A 25,885-nucleotide genomic window follows, 5' to 3' on the forward strand; every position below is an offset into this window, starting at 1 on the left:
TACAAAGGATTTCAGACAAACATCTTCCTTGTTTGTTGTTTATTCTGGTAAAAGGAGAGGTCAAAAAGCAACTTCTACCTCTCTCTCTTTTTGGCTTAAAAGCATCATCAGATTGGCTTATGAGACTGCCGGACGGCAGCCTCCTGAAAGAATCACAGCTCATTCCACTAGGGCCGTGGCTTCCACATGGGCCTTCAAGAACGAGGCTTCTGTTGATCAGATATGTAAGGCAGCGACTTGGTCTTCACTGCACACTTTTACCAAATTTTACAAATTTGATACTTTTGCTTCTTCTGAGGCTATTTTTGGGAGAAAGGTTTTGCAAGCCGTGGTGCCTTCCATCTAGGTGACCTGATTTGCTCCCTCCCATCATCCGTGTCCTAAAGCTTTGGTATTGGTTCCCACAAGTAAGGATGACGCCGTGGACCGGACACACCTATGTTGGAGAAAACAGAATTTATGTTTACCTGATAAATTACTTTCTCCAACGGTGTGTCCGGTCCACGGCCCGCCCTGGTTTTTTAATCAGGTCTGATATTTTATTTTCTTTAACTACAGTCACCACGGTATCATATGATTTCTCCTATGCAAATATTCCTCCTTTACGTCGGTCGAATGACTGGGGAAGGCGGAGCCTAGGAGGGATCATGTGACCAGCTTTGCTGGGCTCTTTGCCATTTCCTGTTGGGGAAGAGAATATCCCACAAGTAAGGATGACGCCGTGGACCGGACACACCGTTGGAGAAAGTAATTTATCAGGTAAACATAAATTCTGTTTTAATAAAAATGTACATTTTTCACTTTGTGACACATTGAATCTCTTGTGTACTTTTTTACTATACAGTTGTGCTGAGTTTGCCTAGACTTTTAGAAACTCCTTATTATGGAGTTTCTACTTCCTGTTTGACTTTGTTGTATATATATTTTTCTAGGCAGTACCTGCAATTTTACAATTATATGAACTAGTGTGCATCTCCTTTGTTTGTTTTTCTTGTTGACTAATCTCCTGTAGCACCTTCTGTATATAGTACATAATTAGCTGTGACAGATGTGGTCTCATGCCCTGTATTACATATGTGCGGTATCTTCTGTGGTTGCAGCTTATTACTGTCAGTCTCATATCCTGTATTACATGTGTGCGGTATATTCTGTGGGTGCAGCGTGTTACTGCCAGTCTCTTGCCTGTATTACATATGTGCGGTATCTTCTGTGTGTGCAGCTTGTTACTGTCAGTCTCATGCCCTGTATTACATGTGTGCAGTATCTTCTGTGGGTGCAGCTTGTTACTCTGTCTCATGCCCTGTTTTACATGTGTGCGGTATCTTCTGTGGGTGCAGCTTGTTGCTGTCAGTCTCATGCCCTGTTTTACATGTGTGGTGCGGTATCTTCTGTGGGTGCAGCTTGTTACTGTCTCATGCCCTGTTTTACATGTGTGCGGTATCTTCTGTGGGTGCAGCTTTTTACTGTCTCATGCCCTGTTTTACATGTGTGGTGTGGTATCTTCTGTGGGTGCAGCTTGTTACTGTTAGTCTCATGCCCTGTATTACATGTGTGCGGTATCTTCTGTGTGTGCAGCCTGTTACTGTCACTCTCATGCCCTCTTTTACAAGTGTGGTATCTTCTGTGGGTGCAGCCTGTTACTGTCACTCTCATGCCCTCTTTTACAAGTGTGGTATCTTCTGTGGGTGCAGCTTGTTACTGTCAGTCTCATGCCCTATGTTACATGTGTGCTGTATCTTCTGTGGGTGCAGCTTGTTACTGTCAGTCTCATGCCCGTATTACATGTGTGCGGTATCTTCTGTGTGAGCAGCTTGTTACTGTCAGTCTCATACCCTGTATTACATGTGTGTGGTATCTTCTGTGTGTGCAGCTTGTTACTGTCAGTCTCATGTGCTGTATTACATGTGTGCGGTATCTTCTGTGTGTGCAGCTTGTAACTGTCCGTCTCATGCCCTGTATTACATGTGTGCGGTATCTTCTATGTGTGCAACTTGTTACTGTCAGTCTCATGCCCTCTTTTACAAGTGTGGTATCTTCTGTGGGTGCAGCTTGTTACTGTCAGTCTCATGCCATGTATTACATGTGTGCGGTATCTTTTTTGGTTGCAGCTTGTTACTGTCAGTCTCATGCCCTATATTACATGTGTGCTGTATCTTCTGTGGGTGCAGCTTGTTACGGTCAGTCTCATGTCCTGTATTACATGGGTGCGGTATCTTCTGTGTGTGCAGCTTGTTACTGTCTCATGCCCTATATTACATGTGTGCGGTATCTTCTGTGTGTGCAGCTTGTTACGGTCAGTCTTATGCCCTATATTACATGTGTGCTGTATCTTCTGTGGGTGCAGCTTATTGTCAGTCTTATACCCTGTATTATATGTGTGCGGTATTTTCTGTGTGTGCAGCTTGTTACTGTCAGTCTCATGCCCTGTTTTACATGTCTGCGGTATCTTCTGTGTGTGCAGCTTGTTACTGTCAGTCTCATGCCCTGTATTACATGTGTGCTGTATCTTCTGTTGGTGCAGCTTGTTACTGTCAGTCTCATGCCCTCTTTTACAAGTGTGGTATCTTCTGTGTGTGCAGCTTGTTACTGTCAGTTTCATGCCCTGTATTACATATGTGCGGTATCTTCTGTGGGTGCAGCTTGTTACTGTCTCATGCCCTGTTTTACATGTGTGCGGTATCTTCTGTGGTTGCAGCTTGTTACTGTCAGTCTCATGCCATGTATTAAATGTGGGCGGTATCTTCTGTGGGTGCAGCTTGTTACTGTCAGTCTCATGCCCTGTATTACATGTGTGCGGTATCTTCTGTGGGTGCAGCTTGTTACTGTCAGTCTCATGCCCTGTATTACATGTGTGCGGTATCTTCTGTGGGTGCAGCTTGTTACTGTCAGTCTCATGCCCTGTATTACATGTGTGCGGTATCTTCTGTGGGTGCAGCTTGTTACTGTCAGTCTCATGCCCTGTATTACATGTGTGCGGTATCTTCTGTGGGTGCAGCTTGTTACTGTCTCATGCCCTGTATTACATGTGTGCGGTATCTTCTGTGGGTGCAGCTTGTTACTGTCAGTCTCATGCCATGTATTACATGTGTGCGGTATATTCTGTGGGTGCAGCTTGTTACTGTCAGTCTCATGCCCTGTATTACATATGTGCGGTATCTTCTGTGGGTGCAGCTTGTTACTGTCTCATGCCCTGTTTTACATGTGTGCGGTATCTTCTGTGGGTGCAGCTTGTTACTGTCAGTCTCATGCCCTGTTTTACATGTGTGGTGCGGTATCTTCTGTGTGTGCAGCCTGTTACTGTCACTCTCATGCCCTCTTTTAAAAGTCTGGTATGTTCTGTGGGTGCAGCTTGTTACTGTCAGTCTCATGCCATGTATTACATGTGTGCGGTATCTTCTGTGGGTGCAGCTTGTTACTGTCAGTCTCATGCCCTATGTTACATGTGTGCTGTATCTTCTGTGGGTGCAGCTTGTTACTGTCAGTCTTATGTCCTGTATTACATGTGTGTGGCATCTTCTATGTGTGCAACTTGTTACTGTCAGTTTCATGCCCTATATTACATGTGTGCTGTAACTTCTGTGGGTGCAGCTTATTGTTGCCAGTCTCATGCCCTGTATTACATGTGTGTGGTATCTTCTGTGTGTGCAGCTTGTTACTGTCAGTCTCATGCCCTGTATTACATGTGTGCAGCTTGTTACTGTCACAGCACACATGTAATATAAGGCATGGGACTGACAGTAACAAGCTGCACACATGTAATACAGGACATGAGACTGACAGTAACAAGCTGCACCCACTGAAGATACCGCACACATGTAATACAGGGCATGAGACTGACAGTAACAAGCTACACACACAGAAGATACCGCACACATGTAATACAGGGCATAAGACTGACAGTAACAAGCTGCACCCACAGAAGATACAGCACACATGTAACATAGGGCATGAGACTGACAGTAACAAGCTGCACCCACAGAAGATACCGCACACATGTAATACAGGGCATGAGACTGACAACAATAAGCTGCACCCACAGAAGATACAGCACACATGTAATATAGGGCATGAGACTATATTCTGTGGGTGCAGCTTATTGTTGTCAGTCTCATGCCCTGTATTACTTGTGTGTAGTATCTTCTGTGGGTGCAGCTTGTTACTCTGTCTCATGCCCTATATTACATGTGTGCGGTATCTTCTGTGTGTGCAGCTTGTTACTGTCAGTCTCATGCCCTGTATTACATGTGTGCGGTATCTTCTGTGTGTGCAGCTTGTTACTGCCAGTCTCATGCCCTGTATTACATGTGTGCGGTATATTCTGTGTGTGCAGCTTGTTACTGTCAGTCTCATGCCCTGTATTACATGTGTGCGGTATATTCTGTGGGTGCAGCTTGTTACTAAGCAACGTTTCAGGCCCACACTTGGCCCTTTCTCAAGCTTGACCATAGATTAGTGAACAAACATTTAAATAGCCATACTGGCGCCAAATATTGTGATTGAAAGTGATACAATGTTGCCCTCTAGTGGCGAGCAATAATATAACATACAAATGTGTTTTAAAGTGCATTGTGATGGCCTACAATACCCCCACCTAGTAAATCATCATCATGTTGTCTGGCAAATATATAGATTTCATATCATATGTGAAAATTCATATTTTAAACATTAAAAAAATAAGTGTTAATCAATTTATCAATATATAAATGACAAAAATTATTTTTTATATTAATAAAAATTTAAAAATGCATTGACAATTTAATTAATCATTGTTTTGATAACCACAATATATTAAATTAAAAAAATATATATGTCAAGTGTATCTAATTACAGATGGATAAATTATTTTTATCAGTTAACTTGATTTTGTAATATCTTAATTTACAATCCATCAGTAGACCGACACACCTACATATTTGGTCAATATTGGATATTCAACATTGTGTTCATTCACAAACTTTCAGAGATATCAAATCTCATGTCAATATGTACATATGGACGCACATCCATCTATGCATGATTTTAACAGTACAATACTATAAAAAGAAACTTTTTATGTCATTCCATTTTATTGAATTACCAAAAGGCAGTCCAATTGCATTCCCTATTTAAGCCTCTCGGCCATAAAGTGCATAATTCATTAATCCAGAATGTTTCTCTCCTAGTCAGTATATTTTCCTTATCACCCCCTCTTCTAGGTGTATTAATCTTTTCAATGATTTGGAAACGCAATTGACTTATCCTATGGCCTGCCTCTAAAAAGTGTCCAGCCACTGGAGCATCCTTTTTTCCACAACGAATATTCGACTTGTGCTCAGAGATTCTCTCTCGTGCCTCCCTGGTCGATTGACCAATGTACATCAAGGAGCACGGACATTTAATTGCGTAAATAATATACTCTGACCTACACGTCAAATATTCATTTATAGAATACTTCTTACCTGTATAGGGGTGACAAAAGGTGTCACCCTTAATCATAGAATTGCAATTAATGCAAGATAGACATGGGTAACATCCCTTTCGTTTTTGATCAGTTATTGTGCTCTGTATCTGTTTCTTCTTCGCCCCAATGTCAGCTTTCACCAATTTATCTTTAATGTTAGGGCCACGTTTATAGGCTAACATAGGTGGTATTGAAAAGGCCCCTATACCTGGGTGACACTTGGATAGAATATGCCAGTATTTTCGATTGATTTTATTAATTTGATTGCTTCTTGTATTATACTGAGATATAAACTTAATCCTCTCCAAATTTTTAGAACCATTTCTGTTCTTATCTTTCCTCACTGTTTTAGATCCACTTCTGTTTGTACTCACATCTTGTTTAATATCTTTAATCAGTGACTTAGGATAACCCCTTGAGACAAATTTATCTGACATCTCCTCTAGGCGAAGCTCCTTAATGGCAGGATCTGACACGATCCTATTGACCCTAAGGAGTTGGCTCTTTGGGACAGCCTTAAAGGTAGTGGGTGGGTGGAAACTCTCAAACCATAAGGTATTATTTTTATCCGTTGGCTTGGAATAAATATCAATTTTCAAACCATCCACACCTTTATAGACTCTAGTATCCAAAAACTGGATGGAGCATTCATCATATGTTAAAGTAAATTTGATGCCATTAACTGAACAATTAAGGTCATCCACAAATGCCAATAGGGATCCAATGTCGCCATACCATATGCCAAACACATCATCAATGAAACACCACCAGGTGGCACCATATTGTTTAAATAAATGATGTTCATAAACAAATAATTCTTCAAAATTAATCATAAATATGTTGACATATGTAGGGGCGACATTGGATCCCATGGCTGTCCCCTTTCTTTGGAAATAAAAAGTGTCCTTAAATAAAAAATAATTGGCATATAAGATAACCTCCAGTAAATCTACAAAAAATTGTATCTGGGCTAAACTATATTTTTGGTCATTAGATAGCATCTTAACCACAGCAGCTATTCCACTTGTATGCTTAATTGATATGTACAAGCTAGATACATCCAAGGTAAATAAGATAACTTTCTGATATGGTAAATCAAGATTTTCTAATTTGCTCAAAAAATCATAAGTATCCTTGATATATGAAGATGACTTGACAACATAGGGCTGTAAGATCTTATCTAAAAAGATAGCAATATTGGAAAATATGGATCCTGTACCAGCTACAATGGGTCTGCCTGGTGGTAGGTCTTTATCTTTATGGATCTTAGGTAAGCAATATATTACAGGTCTTATTGGATGTTTAATTTGTAAATATTCACTCAAATCCTTAGAAATTAAACCACTCCTTACCGCATTGGATAGAATATTGAAAATATCAAATGCGGTAAGGAGTGGTTTAATTTCTAAGGATTTGAGTGAATATTTACAAATTAAACATCCAATAAGACCTGTAATATATTGCTTACCTAAGATCCATAAAGATAAAGACCTACCACCAGGCAGACCCATTGTAGCTGGTACAGGATCCATATTTTCCAATATTGCTATCTTTTTAGATAAGATCTTACAGCCCTATGTTGTCAAGTCATCTTCATATATCAAGGATACTTATGATTTTTTGAGCAAATTAGAAAATCTTGATTTACCATATCAGAAAGTTATCTTATTTACCTTGGATGTATCTAGCTTGTACATATCAATTAAGCATACAAGTGGAATAGCTGCTGTGGTTAAGATGCTATCTAATGACCAAAAATATAGTTTAGCCCAGATACAATTTTTTGTAGATTTACTGGAGGTTATCTTATATGCCAATTATTTTTTTATTTAAGGACACTTTTTATTTCCAAAGAAAGGGGACAGCCATGGGATCCAATGTCGCCCCTACATATGTCAACATATTTATGATTAATTTTGAAGAATTATTTGTTTATGAACATCATTTATTTAAACAATATGGTGCCACCTGGTGGTGTTTCATTGATGATGTGTTTGGCATATGGTATGGCGACATTGGATCCCTATTGGCATTTGTGGATGACCTTAATTGTTCAGTTAATGGCATCAAATTTACTTTAACATTTGATGAATGCTCAATCCAGTTTTTGGATACTAGAGTCTATAAAGGTGTGGATGGTTTGAAAATTGATATTTATTCCAAGCCAACGGATAAAAATAATACCTTATGGTTTGAGAGTTTCCACCCACCCACTACCTTTAAGGCTGTCCCAAAGAGCCAACTCCTTAGGGTCGATAGGATCGTGTCAGATCCTGCCCTTAAGGAGCTTCGCCTAGAGGAGATGTCAGATAAATTTGTCTCAAGAGGTTATCCTAAGTCACTGATTAAAGATATTAAACAAGATGTGAGTACAAACAGAAGTGGATCTAAAACAGTGAGGAAAGATAAGAACAGAAATGGTTCTAAAAATTTGGAGAGGATTAAGTTTATATCTCAGTATAATACAAGAAGCAATCAAATTTAATAAAATCAATCGAAAATACTGGCATATTCTATCCAAGTGTCACCCAGGTATAGGGGCCTTTTCAATACCACCTATGTTAGCCTATAAACGTGGCCCTAACATTAAAGATAAATTGGTGAAAGCTGACATTGGGGCTAAGAAGAAATAGATACAGAGCACAATAACTGGTCAAAAATGAAAGGGATGTTACCCATGTCTATCTTGCATTAATTGCAATTCTATGATTAAGGGTGACACCTTTTGTCACCCCTATACAGGTAAGAAGTATTCTATAAATGAATATTTGACTTGTAGGTCAGAGTATATTATTTATGCAATTAAATGTCCGTGCTCCTTGATGTACATTGGTCAATCGACCAGGGAGGCACGAGAGAGAATCTCTGAGCACAAGTCGAATATTCGTTGTGGAAAAAAGGATGCTCCAGTGGCTGGACACTTTTTAGAGGCAGGCCATAGGATAAGTCAATTGCGTTTCCAAATCATTGAAAAGATTAATACACCTAGAAGAGGGGGTGATAAGGAAAATATACTGACTAGGAGAGAAACATTCTGGATTAATGAATTATGCACTTTATGGCCAAGAGGCTTAAATAGGGAATGCAATTGGACTGCCTTTTGCTAATTCAATAAAATGGAATGACATAAAAAGTTTCTTTTTATAGTATTGTACTGTTAAAATCATGCATAGATGGATGTGCGTCCATATGTACATATTGACATGAGATTTGATATCTCTGAAACTTTGTGAATGAACACATAATGTTGAATATCCAATATTGACTAAATATGTAGGTGTGTCTGTCTACTGATGGATTGTAAATTAAGATATTACAAAATCAAGTTAACTGATACAAATAATTTATCCATCTGTAATTAGATACACTTGACATATATATTTTTTTAATTTAATATATTGTGGTTATCAAAACAATGATTAATTAAATTCTCAATGCATTTTTAAATTTTTATTAATATAAAAAATAATTTTTGTCATTTATATATTGATAAATTGATTAACACTTATTATTTTTAATGTTTAAAATATGAATTTTCACATATGATATGAAATCTATATATTTGCCAGACAACATGATGATGATTTTCTAGGTGGGGGTATTGTAGGCCATCAAAATGCACTTTAAAACACATTTGTATGTTACAATGTTGCCCTCTAGTGGCGAGCAATAATATATCACTTTCAATCACAATATTTGGCGCCAGTATGGCTATTTAAATGTTTGTTCACTAATCTATGGTCAAGCTTGAGAAAGGGCCAAGTGTGGGCCTGAAACGTTGCTTTTTTATATCCCTGTTTGCACAATAAAAGTCTTTTTTGCACCGGCTGGAACATTTGTCGGTGCTGGGTTTGGTGAACCTGTTCCTGGCTGTGCAGTGAGTGCTGTGTTTCACGTTACATTGTTGCAGCTTGTTACTGTCAGTCTCATGCCCTGTATTAAATGTGTGCGGTATCTTCTGTGGGTGCAGCTTGTTACTGTCAGTCTCATGCCCTGTATTACATGTATGCGGTATCTTCTGTGGGTGCAGCTTGTTACTGTCAGTCTCATGCCCTGTATTACATGTGTGCGGTATCTTCTGTGGGTGCAGCTTGTTACTGTCAGTCTCATGCCCTGTATTACATGTGTGCGGTATCTTCTGTGGGTGCAGCTTGTTACTGTCAGTCTCATGCCCTGTATTACATGTGTGCTGTATCTTCTGTGGGTGCAGCTTGTTACTGTCAGTCTCATGCCCTGTATTACATGTGTGCGGTATCTTCTGTGGGTGCAGCTTGTTACTGCCAGTCTCATGCCCTGTATTACATGTGTGCGGTATATTCTGTAGGTGCAGCTTGTTACTGTCAGCCTCATGCCCTGGATTACATATGCGGTATCATCGGGGGTGTAGGTTGTTCCATTCTACTCTTGCTGATTATTTGCTACAGGTGTGATTAAATTAGCTGCTGTGATTTTATTCAATACAAATGTATTATTGTATCAATGTGCTCCATAGTATTTATTTCTCCTCCACAGAGTCAAAAGCAGCCGCTGCAGCTGTTGCCAGGAACTATTTTATCATTTTCGGCACAAACCGACTTGCAACCATTTATAAACCTGAATGGATTCCACAAGCTGCTACCAGTATCCAACAAGGAAAACTCCATAAACTGTTCAGCAAATAAGGTACCAAATGCCCAGGTCTCCCCCATCTTTCCTCCATTTTGAGCTTTCCATAATCTTCTCATTCCCCCTTTCTTAACTCTCAAGCTCTATAATTTTCCCCATCTACCCCAGTAATCTTTCCATTGTCTCCCATTCTGTACAATAAGTATTGCATTGTTTAACCGTATCTTGGCTTAGTTCCCTGAGTAGCACTTAATTTGCCAATAGTGTGGCAGCTAGAAAGCAATGCAGGGTACCCTAGTAGTGTGCTATAAGCTAGATTGCTTAGAAACAGGAACACACCAATAAATCTTTCTTCACATTTGAATGATGTCAGATGGGACCTTTCAGTGTCAGCAACTAGGTCTCCACTTGTTTTCAGATGCATTTTCTTCCTTTCCCTGTTACTTACATGTGGCCAAAAACTGTATCTGAGGCTATGGGAGTTCTACCTCCCCTCATGGGCGGGGCTTTAGTAATCTGGTCACATGCTGTCATTGTGTGGTATGTTTGTCACAATGTAAATATCCTGTGCTGAAGGGATTTGCCTCAATGTGACTCCAGCATGTACCAACACAGATGATCACAGTTTTGTGTGCACGTTACATTTGTTTAAAATATAAACACATCATCAGCCTTACATTGTATTAATGTTTTCTTTCATGTAAGTGGCAAGAGTCCATGAGCTAGTGACTTATGGGATATACATTCCTACCAGGAGGGGGCAAAGTTTCCCACACCTCAAAATGCCTATAACTACACTTCCCATCTCACTCATACCTTAGTTTTACAAACTTTTGCCTTTTTGTGGAGGTGGTGAAGCAAGTTGTGCTTGATTTTCTTCTGTGAAAGTCGCTTTTAAGCATTTTGAAGCCCAATTCCTCTCAGAGTACAGCGTTTGTCAGAGGGATGTGAAGGGAGTATCACCTGTTGATTTAGTGATTTCACCCATGGGAAATCTATTTATAAGGCTCTCTGTAATCGGTCGTAGCGATTCATCCCCTGCCTCCCTTTACAGATCGACGTTCTACTCCTATACCATTACCTCTGCTGATATGTTTCAGTACTGGTTTAGCTGTCTTCTATATACTCTTGTACCATTACCTCTGCTGATATGTTTCAGTACTGGTTTAGCTGTCTGCTATATACTCTTGTACCATTACCTCTGCTGATACGTTTCAGTACTGGTTTAGCTGTCTGCTATATACTCTTGTACCATTACCTCTGCTGATATGTTTCAGTACTGGTTTAGCTGTCTGCTATATACTCTTGTACCATTACCTCTGCTGATACGTTTCAGTACTGGTTTAGCTGTCTGCTGTATGTGGTGGGTGTCTTCTGGTAAGTATGTATAATTTTTTAAGACACTCTCAGCTATGTTTGACGCTTTGTTATAAAGTTTTATATATATGTATTTGCTTATATTTGCCATGAGTCTGGTCTATGTTTATTTCCCTTTTGCAGTCTAACAGTTTCAGTATGGAATTTATGTTTTGGGGGTTTATTTAAGTACCAATAAAACTTGGTATGTCTCAGTCTATGAGACAGTTAAATGATGAATCAGTATATCAAAAATTAACGACAAACCCAACAGCCACTATACAAAGGAAACTATATTCCATATTGGACGAAGGGTTGGAAAATGGATACATAAACAGAACAACATTTGAAAATCTATTTGTGGAGTACCCAAAAATACCAAATTTTTTATCACTTACCAAAAACCCATAAAGGGCTTGATGATATAAAAGGGAGACTGATTGTCTCTGGATTGGGTTCTGGTCTAGAGCCGCTTTCAAATTGGGTAGAGGACATTTTACAACCCTTTGTCAAAAAGTTGGAGAGTCACTTAAGAGATACAAAACATGTTTTAAATCTTTTCAAAGACTTCATTTGGAAAGATACATATAGCTGGCTAACGATAGACGTAGTCTTTTTATACTCCACCATCCCTCATACTCTTGGTTTAAGAGCTATTGCATATTTTCTAGATTTGGAAGGTAACTATGATGATGGATTTAAAGAATGTCTACTTGATGTAATTAGTTTTCTCCTTGAACACAATTACTTGATGTTCGAGGGTGAATACTACTTACAAAAGCTGGGCACTGCAATGGGGGCTTGCTTTGCACCCTCATATGCTAATTTGTTTACGGGGTGGTTAGAGCAACACATGATCTTGAGTGACGGAATGCCCTACAAGAATTCTATAATCTTATACAAAAGGTTTATAGATGATCTGCTTATAGTCTGGAATGGTGATTAAGAATGGTCAGAGATGTTTGTTGAATTTTTAAACAGAAACGCTATGGGTATAAAGTTCACACACGAGTGGAACAAAGGTAAAATTAACTATTTAGATATAGTATTATATGCTGAAGAAAAAGATGACATAGTTAAAACTGATCTGTACCGAAAACCTATAGCAGGTAATGCTCTATTAAATGCGGCAAGTAATCACCCTAAGCATGTAACTAGAGGAATAATTAAAGGGCAGTTTATGAGGCTAAAGAGAAATTGTTCTCAACAAGAGCAATACATAAGAGCAAAGAAGAAATTGACAACAAGGATGATAGACAGAGGTTATCCTAAGAAACAGGTTGAAGCTATTGGTAAACAAGTGGATGTAACGGATAGAAATTATTTGTTGGCCTCAAAAAAGGTAAAACCCAGTGAACAAAAAACTATCGGCTAGATTTAGAGTTTTGTCGGTAAAGACCCGCGTAGCTAGCGCAGCTTTTTTTTCCTACCGCTGCTTCCAAACAACGCTGGTATTTAGAGTTGTCTGAGGGGCTGCGTTAGGCTCCAAAAGGGAGCGTTAAGCCGAATTTACCGCCACTTCAACCCTCAATACCAGCGTTGCTTACGGTAGCGGTAAGCTGGCAAAACGTGCTCGTGCACGATTCCCCCATAGGAAAAAAGTGGGGCAGTTTTGGCTGGAAAAAACCTAACACCTGCAGAAAAGCAGCGTTAAGCTCCCAACGCAGCCCCATTGTTTCCTATGGGGAAACACTTTCTAAGTCTGCACCTAACACCCTAACATGAACCCCGAGTCTAAACACTCCTAACCTTACACTTATTAACCCCTAATCTGCCGACCCCGCTATCGCTGACACCTGCATTACACTATTAACCCCTAATCTGCCACTCCGGACACCGCCGCCACCTACATTATACCTATGAACCCCTAATCTGCTGCCCCCAACATCGCCGACATCGACATAATATTTATTAACCCCTAATCTGCCCCCCCCCAACGTCGCCGCCACCTACCTACACTTATTAACCCCTAATCTGCCGACCGGACCTCGCCACTACTCTAATAAAGTTATTAACCCCTAAACCGCTGCACTCCCGCTTTGCAAACACTATAATAAATAGTATTAACCCCTAATCTGCCCCCCCCCATGTCGCCACCTAACTTCAAGTATTAACCCCTAATCTGGCGACAGGACCTCGCCGCTACTCTAATAAATGTATTAACCCCTAAAGCTAAGCCTAACCCTAACACCCCCCTAAATTAAATATAATTTTAATCTAACTAAATAAATTAAATCTTATTAACTAAAGTATTCCTATTTAAAACTAAATACTTGTAAAATAAACCCTAAACTAGCTACAATATAACGAATAATTATATTGTAGCTATTTTAGGATTTATGTTTATTTTACAGGCAACTTTGTATTTATTTTAACTAGGTACAATAGCTATTAAATGGGATGTACACTGAGCGCCTACTGTATAAAAGACCCTTAGCTCTAATATATTGACCCCTAGCGGTCAGAAGTGTATGGAGAATCAGAAGAAATAATATCAAAGCGCCAAACAGCACTGGCAGGGTCTGGGTGGTTTACTTTGAGTGTTAATCAAGTATAAGTTTTTAGAACAATGTAACGTTTAAGACACTTTATTGCAATAAACAATTTAAAACAGTATAAAAATATATAAAACAATGTTGGTTTAAAACAATGTTACATTAAAAACAAATAATCAAGGATCCAAGATTTTACAAGGGATGACAAAAATACAATACAATGATTGTGTAGAAAGAAGAAGTCGATGGTGTCAGCCTATGGGCGGGATGCAGCAGTGTAGTATGTAACTGATGTCTGTGGATGAGGGGTGTTTACCTTGTATTAAAAAGGTGTGTTCCTAATGTTGAGAAGCATATACAATAGATAAGCAGATTGGTGGAAAATATGTGTCAAAATCAAAATCGTGATTTTACAAAGGAAAAATGTAAACTTGACAAATAAAACAATTAATAAAAAATGTGAAAAAACTGCTCAAAAAAAGGATAAGCAGAGAACAGTGTGAACAAAAATTATAAAAATTATATTCAAAATGTTTCCCAAAAGAAAGTCCAAACTTTGTTCGTGAAAGTGTCAATAAAAAGTGGACCAATAGTTTCCACAAATGGTGAAAAATATATCCAGTGGGGTGCAAAAGAATGATAAAAAATGTATCCGGTGAAAAACGATTGAGCAAGTGGTAAAAAAGGAAGTCTGTTCAAATTAGTGTTGGTTAGTCACACAATCCAAACGAATGTTAAATGTGGGTGTGGGAGTTTTTCCTCCAAAGTTGAGGGAACTAGTGTGTCTTCGAAAATAGATACAACTTGTTGCAGATGAAAGTCTTTCTGCCAAAAAGAAAAATAACAATAGTGTAGATGGTTTTTATAAAATTAATAATATCAGAATATCACTCACCAGTCGACGCGTTTCGGTCATCCACTGACCTTTATCAAGACTGGTTTTTTAGTGTTGTTGGGGTCTTTATATACCTTACTTTGTAATTGTGTAATTATCGTGTATACCGGAAGTACACCTTGCCACTTCCGGTTTCACGTGACTGAGATTATCCCTATATTTTTTGGATACCGTGTGTCTATTAAAAGTTTCTGTCTGCATATTTATTTTTCTCTTTGCCTGTCTGGTCACTTGTTCCTTTCCTATATATGTGCGCTCCGATATAATGGTCTTTAACTCATAGACCTTTCTGATTGGCTAGGTGGGGGGCGGGTTATAGAGTTTGACTACTCCATTGTCCCAGATAATGTTACTGGTAACCATGGTAACTGGACGCTAGCTAGTTAAATGAATGTCTGGAAGCGTCCATACTCCTTAGTGATTGGTTCAATTAAGGGGTATGTGAAGTTTTAGAGATTTCTATTGGATGTTACTATTATGAGAGAGATCAAAATACTGCATTTTTCTTTAGTGCCGATGATGATACATAAAAACAACCTGTGATTTATTGTGTGAATCCTTAGAACCATTTTGGGTTATACTTTGTATTACTACGAAATGTGCAATTTCACTTATATCACTTGTAAATTTGCTAACTCGATTAAATCTAATCGTTACATGTAGTTCTCTTGCTGTTCGAAACATTACAGTTTTCTAAAGAATAGACCCTTTACAGTGTTCCTTGTGTATTATGATCAGACTTAAGTTGATCTTTTGCCAAGTTTGTGAGCGGTTCAATCACTCACAGTCCTGGTTTCTTACTGATTCTCCGGTTTATGTTAAAAGATTTACAAATTTTTACTGACTTCATATTTTGTGGTCGAGGGGTGCTTTATGTCAATTTATGTAGGTCTTGAGTTTTCTTAGGGTATTTATTATTTCATGTATTTATTTAGCATAGGTTTGTAATAATTTTTGTGGTAGGGTTGGGAAATTGTGACTTTCAAGAATAAATATGTAAATTTCGAATGGTTATTCCATACAGACTTTTCTTAGTGGACTAGACTTGTATTTACGCAAAAAGATTTTTTTCTTTTATCATTCTATGTGAAGAGAAATTTTATTATATTTATTTTTAGTGGGCACAGACAAGACTGATTTGTCTATGTGACCTCTAGTGAACTTTTTGTTGCTATAAATATATTCCCTCCTAAGTCAAGGGCAGGATTCTTATAGGTGGCATTTACTTACGGATCGTATTCCTATTCTTGTAACTTGTAGGGTTAAAAAAATGTCTGTTACGACAGGTGTCTTTTGAACTCACTATTTCGAGGTGAATAACTATTGTTGAATTCACATCTAGGCGAGAGGAGAGATGCAGAGGGAGAGAGTTTATTTACACAGCTTCTATTCGATTTGATTTTTGGCAGATTAAGTTAAATTGATTTTTGGCAGATCGAATTAGAATATATATACATATATCATCTCTTGTTGTTATTTGTGTCAGGGACCATCAATTGCTTTTTAAGTGATGGGATAGTATCACCAGTTCTTCAGATTTTCATTCAAAAATGGAAAGCTTAATTCTGTTCATATCTCTTGCCTTTCAAGGGGCGGCTATGGTTGGCAAAAAGTAGATGTTTTAAACTTCGCCTTAGTTCAGATTTAATAAGTGGGACAAATCTTCTTTATTATTTAGTCCTCTCGGGAAACGACAATCTAGACGAAATATCCATTTTGATTCTTCTGTAAGTAGTTTTTTCTCCTGATTGCCTCCTCTCCAGTCTTTAGGCACTTTTTGTATTCCCATATATTTCAATGTTCTAACATCTCCGAGATGTTTTTCGGAGAAGTGTTTATACAACGCGGTCTCCTTGTTGAGTTTCTCAATGCACAGCAAGTGTTCACGTATTCTATCCCTCAATGTCCTGGAAGTTTGCCCCACGTATTGGAGACCACAAGGACATTGGAGTAGATACACAGCGTTTTTATCTTGACAGCGTATGAGATCCTTGAGCACAAAGAAAGTTAAAAAACCTGAAATAAAAGATGCATTCGGGAAAACTGTTAAAGGTTTTTTTCCCTGCCACACATGCAAGGCATGCAAATGTGGTAGTAAATCCACGGAGTTCCAATCACATAACAACAAAGAAAAATATAAAATCAAGGATCTCATACGCTGTCAAGATAAAAACGTTGTGTATCTACTCCAATGTCCTTGTGGTCTCCAATACGTGGGGCAAACTTCCAGGACATTGAGGGATAGAATACGTGAACACTTGCTGTGCATTGAGAAACTCAACAAGGAGACCGCGTTGTATAAACACTTCTCCGAAAAACATCTCGGAGATGTTAGAACATTGAAATATATGGGAATACAAAAAGTGCCTAAAGACTGGAGAGGAGGCAATCAGGAGAAAAAACTACTTACAGAAGAATCAAAATGGATATTTCGTCTAGATTGTCTTTTCCCGAGAGGACTAAATAATAAAGAAGATTTGTCCCACTTATTAAATCTGAACTAAGGCGAAGTTTAAAACATCTACTTTTTGCCAACCATAGCCGCCCCTTGAAAGGCAAGAGATATGAACAGAATTAAGCTTTCCATTTTTGAATGAAAATCTGAAGAACTGGTGATACTATCCCATCACTTAAAAAGAAACTGATGGTCCCTGACACAAATAACAAAAAGAGATGATATATGTATATATATTCTAATTCGATCTGCCAAAAATCAATTTAACTTAATCTGCCAAAAATCAAATCGAATAGAAGCTGTGTAAATAAACTCTCTCCCTCTGCATCTCTCCTCTCGCCTAGATGTGAATTCAACAATAGTTATTCACCTCGAAATAGTGAGTTCAAAAGACACCTGTCGTAACAACAGACATTTTTTTAACCCTACAAGTTACAAGAATAGGAATACGATCCGTAAGTAAATGCCACCTATAAGAATCCTGCCCTTGACTTAGGAGGGAATATATTTATAGCAACAAAAAGTTCACTAGAGGTCACATAGACAAATCAGTCTTGTCTGTGCCCACTAAAAATAAATATAATAAAATTTCTCTTCACATAGAATGATAAAAGAAAAAAATCTTTTTGCGTAAATACAAGTCTAGTCCACTAAGAAAAGTCTGTATGGAATAACCATTCGAAATTTACATATTTATTCTTGAAAGTTACAATTTCCCAACCCTACCACAAAAATTATTACAAACCTATGCTAAATAAATACATGAAATAATAAATACCCTAAGAAAACTCAAGACCTACATAAATTGACATAAAGCACCCCTCGACCACAAAATATGAAGTCAGTAAAAATTTGTAAATCTTTTAACATAAACCGGAGAATCAGTAAGAAACCAGGACTGTGAGTGATTGAACCGCTCACAAACTTGGCAAAAGATCAACTTAAGTCTGATCATAATACACAAGGAACACTGTAAAGGGTCTATTCTTTAGAAAACTGTAATGTTTCGAACAGCAAGAGAACTACATGTAACGATTAGATTTAATCGAGTTAGCAAATTTACAAGTGATATAAGTGAAATTGCACATTTCGTAGTAATACAAAGTATAACCCAAAATGGTTCTAAGGATTCACACAATAAATCACAGGTTGTTTTTATGTATCATCATCGGCACTAAATAAAAATGCAGTATTTTGATCTCTCTCATAATAGTAACATCCAATAGAAATCTCTAAAACTTCACATACCCCTTAATTGAACCAATCACTAAGGAGTATGGACGCTTCCAGACATTCATTTAACTAGCTAGCGTCCAGTTACCATGGTTACCAGTAACATTATCTGGGGCAATGGAGTAGTCAAACTCTATAACCCGCCCCCCACCTAGCCAATCAGAAAGGTCTATGAGTTAAAGACCATTATATCGGAGCGCACATATATAGGAAAGGAACAAGTGACCAGACAGGCAAAGAGAAAAATAAATATGCAGACAGAAACTTTTAATAGACACACGGTATCCAAAAAATATAGGGATAATCTCATTCACATGAAACCGGAAGTGGCAAGGTGCACTTCCGGTATACACGATAATTACACAATTACAAAGTAAGGTATATAAAGACCCCAACAACACTAAAAAACCAGTCTTGATAAAGGTCAGTGGATGACCGAAACGTGTCGACTGGTGAGTGATATTCTGATATTATTAATTTTATAAAAACCATCTACACTATTGTTATTTTTCTTTTTGGCAGAAAGACTTTCATCTGCAACAAGTTGTATCTATTTTCGAAGACACACTAGTTCCCTCAACTTTGGAGGAAAAACTCCCACACCCACATTTAACATTCGTTTGGATTGTGTGACTAACCAACACTAATTTGAACAGACTTCCTTTCTCCAACATAGGTGTGTCCGGTCCACGGCGTCATCCTTACTTGTGGGATATTCTCTTCCCCAACAGGAAATGGCAAAGAGCCCAGCAAAGCTGGTCACATGATCCCTCCTAGGCTCCGCCTACCCCAGTCATTTTCTTTGCCGTTGTACAGGCAACATCTCCACGGAGATGGCTTAGAGTTTTTTAGTGTTTAACTGTAGTTTTTATTATTCAATCAAGAGTTTGTTATTTTGAAATAGTGCTGGTATGTACTATTTACTCAGAAACAGAAAAGAGATGAAGATTTCTGTTTGTATGAGGAAAATGATTTTAGCAACCGTCACTAAAATCCATGGCTGTTCCACACAGGACTGTTGAGAGCAATTAACTTCAGTTGGGGGAACAGTGAGCAGTCTCTTGCTGCTTGAGGTATGACACATTCTAACAAGACGATGTAATGCTGGAAGCTGTCATTTTCCCTCTGGGATCCGGTAAGCCATGTTTATTACGATTGTAAATAAGGGCTTCAAAAAGGGCTTATTAAGACTGTAGACTTTTTTTGGGCTAAATCGATTGATTATTAACACATATTTAGCCTTGAGGAATCATTTTATCTGGGTATTTTGATATAATAATATCGGCAGGCACTGTTTTAGACACCTTATTCTTTAGGGGCTTTCCCAAAGCATAGGCAGAGCCTCATTTTCGCGCCGGTGTTGCGCACTTGTTTTTGAGAGGCATGGCATGCAGTCGCATGTGAGAGGAGCTCTGATACTTAGAAAAGACTTTCTGAAGGCGTCATTTGGTATCGTATTCCCCTTGGGGCTTGGTTGGGTCTCAGCAAAGCAGATACCAGGGACTGTAAAGGGGTTAAAGTTCAAAACGGCTCCGGTTCCGTTATTTTAAGGGTTAAAGCTTCCAAATTTGGTGTGCAATACTTTTAAGGCTTTAAGACACTGTGGTGAAAATTTGGTAAATTTTGAACAATTCCTTCATGTTTTTTCGCATTTGCAGTAATAAAGTGTGTTCAGTTTAAAATTTAAAGTGACAGTAACGGTTTTATTTTAAAACGTTTTTTGTACTTGTTATCAAGTTTATGCCTGTTTAACATGTCTGAACTACCAGATAGACTGTGTTCTGAATGTGGGGAAGCCAGAATTCCTATTCATTTAAATAAATGTGATTTATGTGACAATGACAATGATGCCCAAGATGATTCCTCAAGTGAGGGGAGTAAGCATGGTACTGCATCATTCCCTCCTTCGTCTACACGAGTCTTGCCCACTCAGGAGGCCCCTAGTACATCTAGCGCGCCAATACTCCTTACTATGCAACAATTAACGGCTGTAATGGATAATTCTGTCAAAAACATTTTAGCCAAAATGAACACTTATCAGCGTAAGCGCGACTGCTCTGTTTTAGATTTTCACAAAGGTACTAGGGTCCCTTCTAGCTGTGCTAAGACCAAGGGGCATTGCTGTAGTACCTTACTTGGACGACATTCTGATTCAAGCGTCGTCCCTTCCTCAAGCAAAGGCTCACACGGACATTGTCCTGGCCTTTCTCAGATCTCACGGATGGAAAGTGAACGTGGAAAAGAGTTCTCTATCTCCGTCAACAAGGGTTCCCTTCTTGGGAACAATAATAGACTCCTTAGAAATGAGGATTTTTCTGACAGAGGCCAGAAAAACAAAACTTCTAGACTCTTGTCGGATACTCCATTCCGTTCCTCTTCCTTCCATAGCTCAGTGCATGGAAGTGATCGGGTTGATGGTAGCGGCAATGGACATAGTTCCTTTTGCACGCATTCATCTAAGACCATTACAACTGTGCATGCTCAGTCAGTGGAATGGGGACTATACAGACTTGTCTCCGAAGATACAAGTAAATCAGAGGACCAGAGACTCACTCCGTTGGTGGCTGTCCCTGGACAACCTGTCACGAGGGATGACATTCCGCAGACCAGAGTGGGTCATTGTCACGACCGACGCCAGTCTGATGGGATGGGGCGCGGTCTGGGGATCCCTGAAAGCTCAGGGTCTTTGGTCTCGGGAAGAATCTCTTCTACCGATAAATATTCTGGAACTGAGAGCGATATTCAATGCTCTCAAGGCTTGGCCTCAGCTAGCGAGGGCCAAGTTCATACGGTTTCAATCAGACAACATGACAACTGTTGCGTACATCAACCATCAGGGGGGAACAAGGAGTTCCCTGGCGATGGAAGAAGTGACCAAAATCATTCTATGGGCGGAGTCTCACTCCTGCCACCTGTCTGCTATCCACATCCCAGGAGTGGAAAATTGGGAAGCGGATTTTCTGAGTCGTCAGACATTGCATCCGGGGGAGTGGGAACTCCATCCGGAAATCTTTGCCCAAGTCACTCAGCGGTGGGGCATTCCAGACATGGATCTGATGGCCTCTCGTCAGAACTTCAAAGTTCCTTGCTACGGGTCCAGATCCAGGGATCCCAAGGCGGCTCTAGTGGATGCACTAGTAGCACCTTGGACCTTCAAACTAGCTTATGTGTTCCCGCCGTTTCCTCTCATCCCCAGGCTGGTAGCCAGGATCAATCAGGAGAGGGCGTCGGTGATCTTGATAGCTCCTGCGTGGCCACGCAGGACTTGGTACGCAGATCTGGTGAATATGTCATCGGCTCCTCCTTGGAAGCTACCTTTGAGACGAGACCTTCTTGTTCAGGGTCCGTTCGAACATCCGAATCTGGTTTCACTCCAGCTGACTGCTTGGAGATTGAACGCTTGATCTTATCGAAGCGAGGATTCTCAGATTCTGTTATCGATACTCTTGTTCAGGCCAGAAAGCCTGTAACTAGAAAGATTTACCACAAAATTTGGAAAAAATATATCTGTTGGTGTGAATCTAAAGGATTCCCTTGGGACAAGGTTAAGATTCCTAGGATTCTATCCTTCCTTCAAGAAGGATTGGAAAAAGGATTATCTGCAAGTTCCCTGAAGGGACAGATTTCTGCCTTGTCTGTGTTACTTCACAAAAAGCTGGCCGCTGTGCCAGATGTTCAAGCCTTTGTTCAGGCTCTGGTGAGAATTAAGCCTGTTTACAAACCTTTGACTCCTCCTTGGAGTCTCAATTTAGTTCTTTCAGTTCTTCAGGGGGTTCCGTTTGAACCCTTGCATTCCGTTGATATTAAGTTATTATCTTGGAAAGTTTTGTTTTTAGTTGCAATTTCTTCTGCTAGAAGAGTTTCAGAATTATCTGCTCTGCAGTGTTCTCCTCCTTATCTGGTGTTCCATGCAGATAAGGTGGTTTTACGTACTAAACCTGGTTTTCTTCCAAAAGTTGTTTCTAACAAAAACATTAACCAGGAGATTATCGTACCTTCTCTGTGTCCGAAACCAGTTTCAAAGAAGGAACGTTTGTTGCACAATTTGGATGTTGTTCGCGCTCTAAAATTCTATTTAGATGCTACAAAGGATTTTAGACAAACATCTTCCTTGTTTGTTGTTTATTCTGGTAAAAGGAGAGGTCAAAAAGCAACTTCTACCTCTCTCTCTTTTTGGATTAAAAGCATCATCAGATTGGCTTACGAGACTGCCGGACGGCAGCCTCCCGAAAGAATCACAGCTCATTCCACTAGGGCTGTGGCTTCCACATGGGCCTTCAAGAACGAGGCTTCTGTTGATCAGATATGTAGGGCAGCGACTTGGTCTTCACTGCACACTTTTACCAAATTTTACAAGTTTGATACTTTTGCTTCTTCTGAGGCTATTTTTGGGAGAAAGGTTTTGCAAGCCGTGGTGCCTTCCATTTAGGTGACCTGATTTGCTCCCTCCCTTCATCCGTGTCCTAAAGCTTTGGTATTGGTTCCCACAAGTAAGGATGACGCCGTGGACCGGACACACCTATGTTGGAGAAAACAGAATTTATGTTTACCTGATAAATTACTTTCTCCAACGGTGTGTCCGGTCCACGGCCCGCCCTGGTTTTTTTAATCAGGTCTGATAATTTATTTTCTTTAACTACAGTCACCACGGTACCATATGGTTTCTCCTATGCAAATATTCCTCCTTAACGTCGGTCGAATGACTGGGGTAGGCGGAGCCTAGGAGGGATCATGTGACCAGCTTTGCTGGGCTCTTTGCCATTTCCTGTTGGGGAAGAGAATATCCCACAAGTAAGGATGACGCCGTGGACCGGACACACCGTTGGAGAAAGTAATTTATCAGGTAAACATAAATTCTGTTTTTTTACCACTTGCTCAATCGTTTTTCACCGGATACATTTTTTATCATTCTTTTGCACCCCACTGGATATATTTTTCACCATTTGTGGAAACTATTGGTCCACTTTTTATTGACACTTTCACGAACAAAGTTTGGACTTTCTTTTGGGAAACATTTTGAATATAATTTTTATAATTTTTTTTCACACTGTTCTCTGCTTATCCTTTTTTTGAGCAGTTTTTTCACATTTTTTATTAATTGTTTTATTTGTCAAGTTTACATTTTTCCTTTGTAAAATCACGATTTTGATTTTGACACATATTTTCCACCAATCTGCTTATCTATTGTATATGCTTCTCAACATTAGGAACACACCTTTTTAATACAAGGTAAACACCCCTCATCCACAGACATCAGTTACATACTACACTGCTGCATCCCGCCCATAGGCTGACACCATCGACGACTTCTTTCTACACAATCATTGTATTGTATTTTTGTCATCCCTTGTAAAATCTTGGATCCTTGATTATTTGTTTTTAATGTAACATTGTTTTAAACCAACATTGTTTTATATATTTTTATACTGTTTTAAATTGTTTATTGCAATAAAGTGTCTTAAACGTTACATTGTTCTAAAAACTTATACTTGATTAACACTCAAAGTAAACCACCCAGACCCTGCCAGTGCTGTTTGGCGCTTTGATATTATTTCTTCTGACAATAGCTATTAAATAGTTATTTACTATTTAATAGCTACCTAGTTAAAATAATTACAAAATTACCTGTAAAATAAATCCTAACCTAAGTTACAATTAAACCTAACACTACACTATCGATAAATTAATTAAATAAATTACCTACAATTACATAAACTAAATTACAAAAAACAAACACTAAATTACAAAAAATAAAAAAGATTACAAGAATATTAGGCTAATTACACCTACTCTAAGCCCCCTAATAAAATAAAAAAGCCCCCCAAAATAATAAAGGTCCCTACCTTATTCTAAATTAAAAAGTAATCAGCTCTTTTACCAGCCCTCAAAAGGGCTTTTTGCGGGGCATGCCCCAAAGTAATCAGCTCTTTTGCCTGTAAAAAAAAATACAACCCCCCCCCAACATTAAAACCCACCACCCACATACCCCTACTCTAACCCACCCAAACCCCCCTTAAATAAACCTAACACTACCCCCCTGAAGATCTCCCTACCTTGAGTCATCTTCACCCAGCCGGGCCGAAGTCTTCATCCGATGGGGCAGAAGAGGACATCCGGACCGGCAGACATCTTCATCCAAGCGGCATCTTCTATCTTCATCCATCCAGAGCGGAGCCATCTTCTTCCCAGCCGACTCGGAAGGTTCCTTTAAATGACGTCATCCAATCAGATTGAGCTTGCATTCTATTGGCTGATCGGAACAGCCAATAGAATGCAAGCTCAATCTGATTGGATCAGCCAATCGGATTGAACTTGAATCTGATTGACTGATTGAATCAGCCAATCAGATTTTTCCTACCTTAATTCCTATTGGCTGATAGAATCCTATCAGCCAATCGGAATTCGAGGGACGCCATCTTGGATGACGTTATTTAAAGGAACCTTCATTCGGCGAGTAGGCGTCGGTTGAAGAGGATGGATCCGCGTCGGCTGGGAAGAAGATGGCTCCGCTCCGGATGGATGAAGATAGAAGATGCCGCTTGGATGAAGATGTCTGCCGGTCCGGATGTCCTCTTCTGCCCAGATAGGATGAAGACTTCTGCCGGTCTGGATGTCCTCTTCTGCCCCATCGGATGAAGACTTCGGCCCAGCTGGGTGAAGACAACTCAAGGTAGGGAGATCTTCAGGGGGGGGGGTAGTGTTAGGATTATTTAAGGAGGGTTTGGGTGGGTTAGAGTAGGGGTATGTGGGTGGTGGGTTTTAATGTTGGGGGGTTGTATTTTTTTTTTACGGGCAAAAGAGCTGATTACTTTTGGGCATACCCCGCAAAAAGCCCTTTTAAGGGCTGGTAAAAGAGCTGATTACTTTTTAATTTAGAATAGGGTAGGGACCTTTATTATTTTGGGGGGCTTTTTTATTTTATTAGGGGGCTTTAGAGTAGGTGTAATTAGCCTAATATTCTTGTAATCTTTTTTTATTTTTTGTAATTTAGTGTTTGTTTAATTGTATGTAATTGTAGGTAATTTATTTAATTAATTTATTGATAGTGTAGTGTTAGGTTTAATTGTATCTTAGGTTAGGATTTATTTTACAGGTAATTTTGTAACTATTTTAACTAGGTAGCTATTAAATAGTAAATAACTATTTAATAGCTATTGTACCTAGTTAAAATAAATACAAAGTTGTCTGTAAAATAAATATAAATCCTAAAATAGGTACAATATAATTATTTGTTATATTGTAGCTAGTTTAGGGTTTATTTTACAGGTAAGTATTTAGTTTTAAATAGGAATACTTTAGTTAATAAGATTTAATTTATTTAGTTAGATTAAAATTATATTTAATTTAGGGGGTGTTAGGGTTAGGGTTAGACTTAGGTTTAGGGGTTAATACATTTATTAGAGTAG

The 25,885-nt window shown here is 39.0% G+C and overlaps 1 protein-coding gene across 1 annotated transcript in view; it reads left to right on the top strand.

Moving 5' to 3' along the window:
- Positions 1 to 25,885, top strand: part of MRTFA (myocardin related transcription factor A) — a 269,522-nt gene that overhangs the window by 168,842 nt on the left and 74,795 nt on the right. The window contains exon 13 of the mRNA XM_053721388.1: positions 9,953 to 10,102. Coding sequence (XP_053577363.1) covers positions 9,953 to 10,102 — 150 coding nt within the window. The remainder of the gene's footprint in view (positions 1 to 9,952; positions 10,103 to 25,885) is intronic.

Source organism: Bombina bombina, chromosome 7 (assembly GCF_027579735.1).
Source record: "Bombina bombina isolate aBomBom1 chromosome 7, aBomBom1.pri, whole genome shotgun sequence".
Lineage (NCBI taxonomy): Eukaryota > Metazoa > Chordata > Amphibia > Anura > Bombinatoridae > Bombina > Bombina bombina.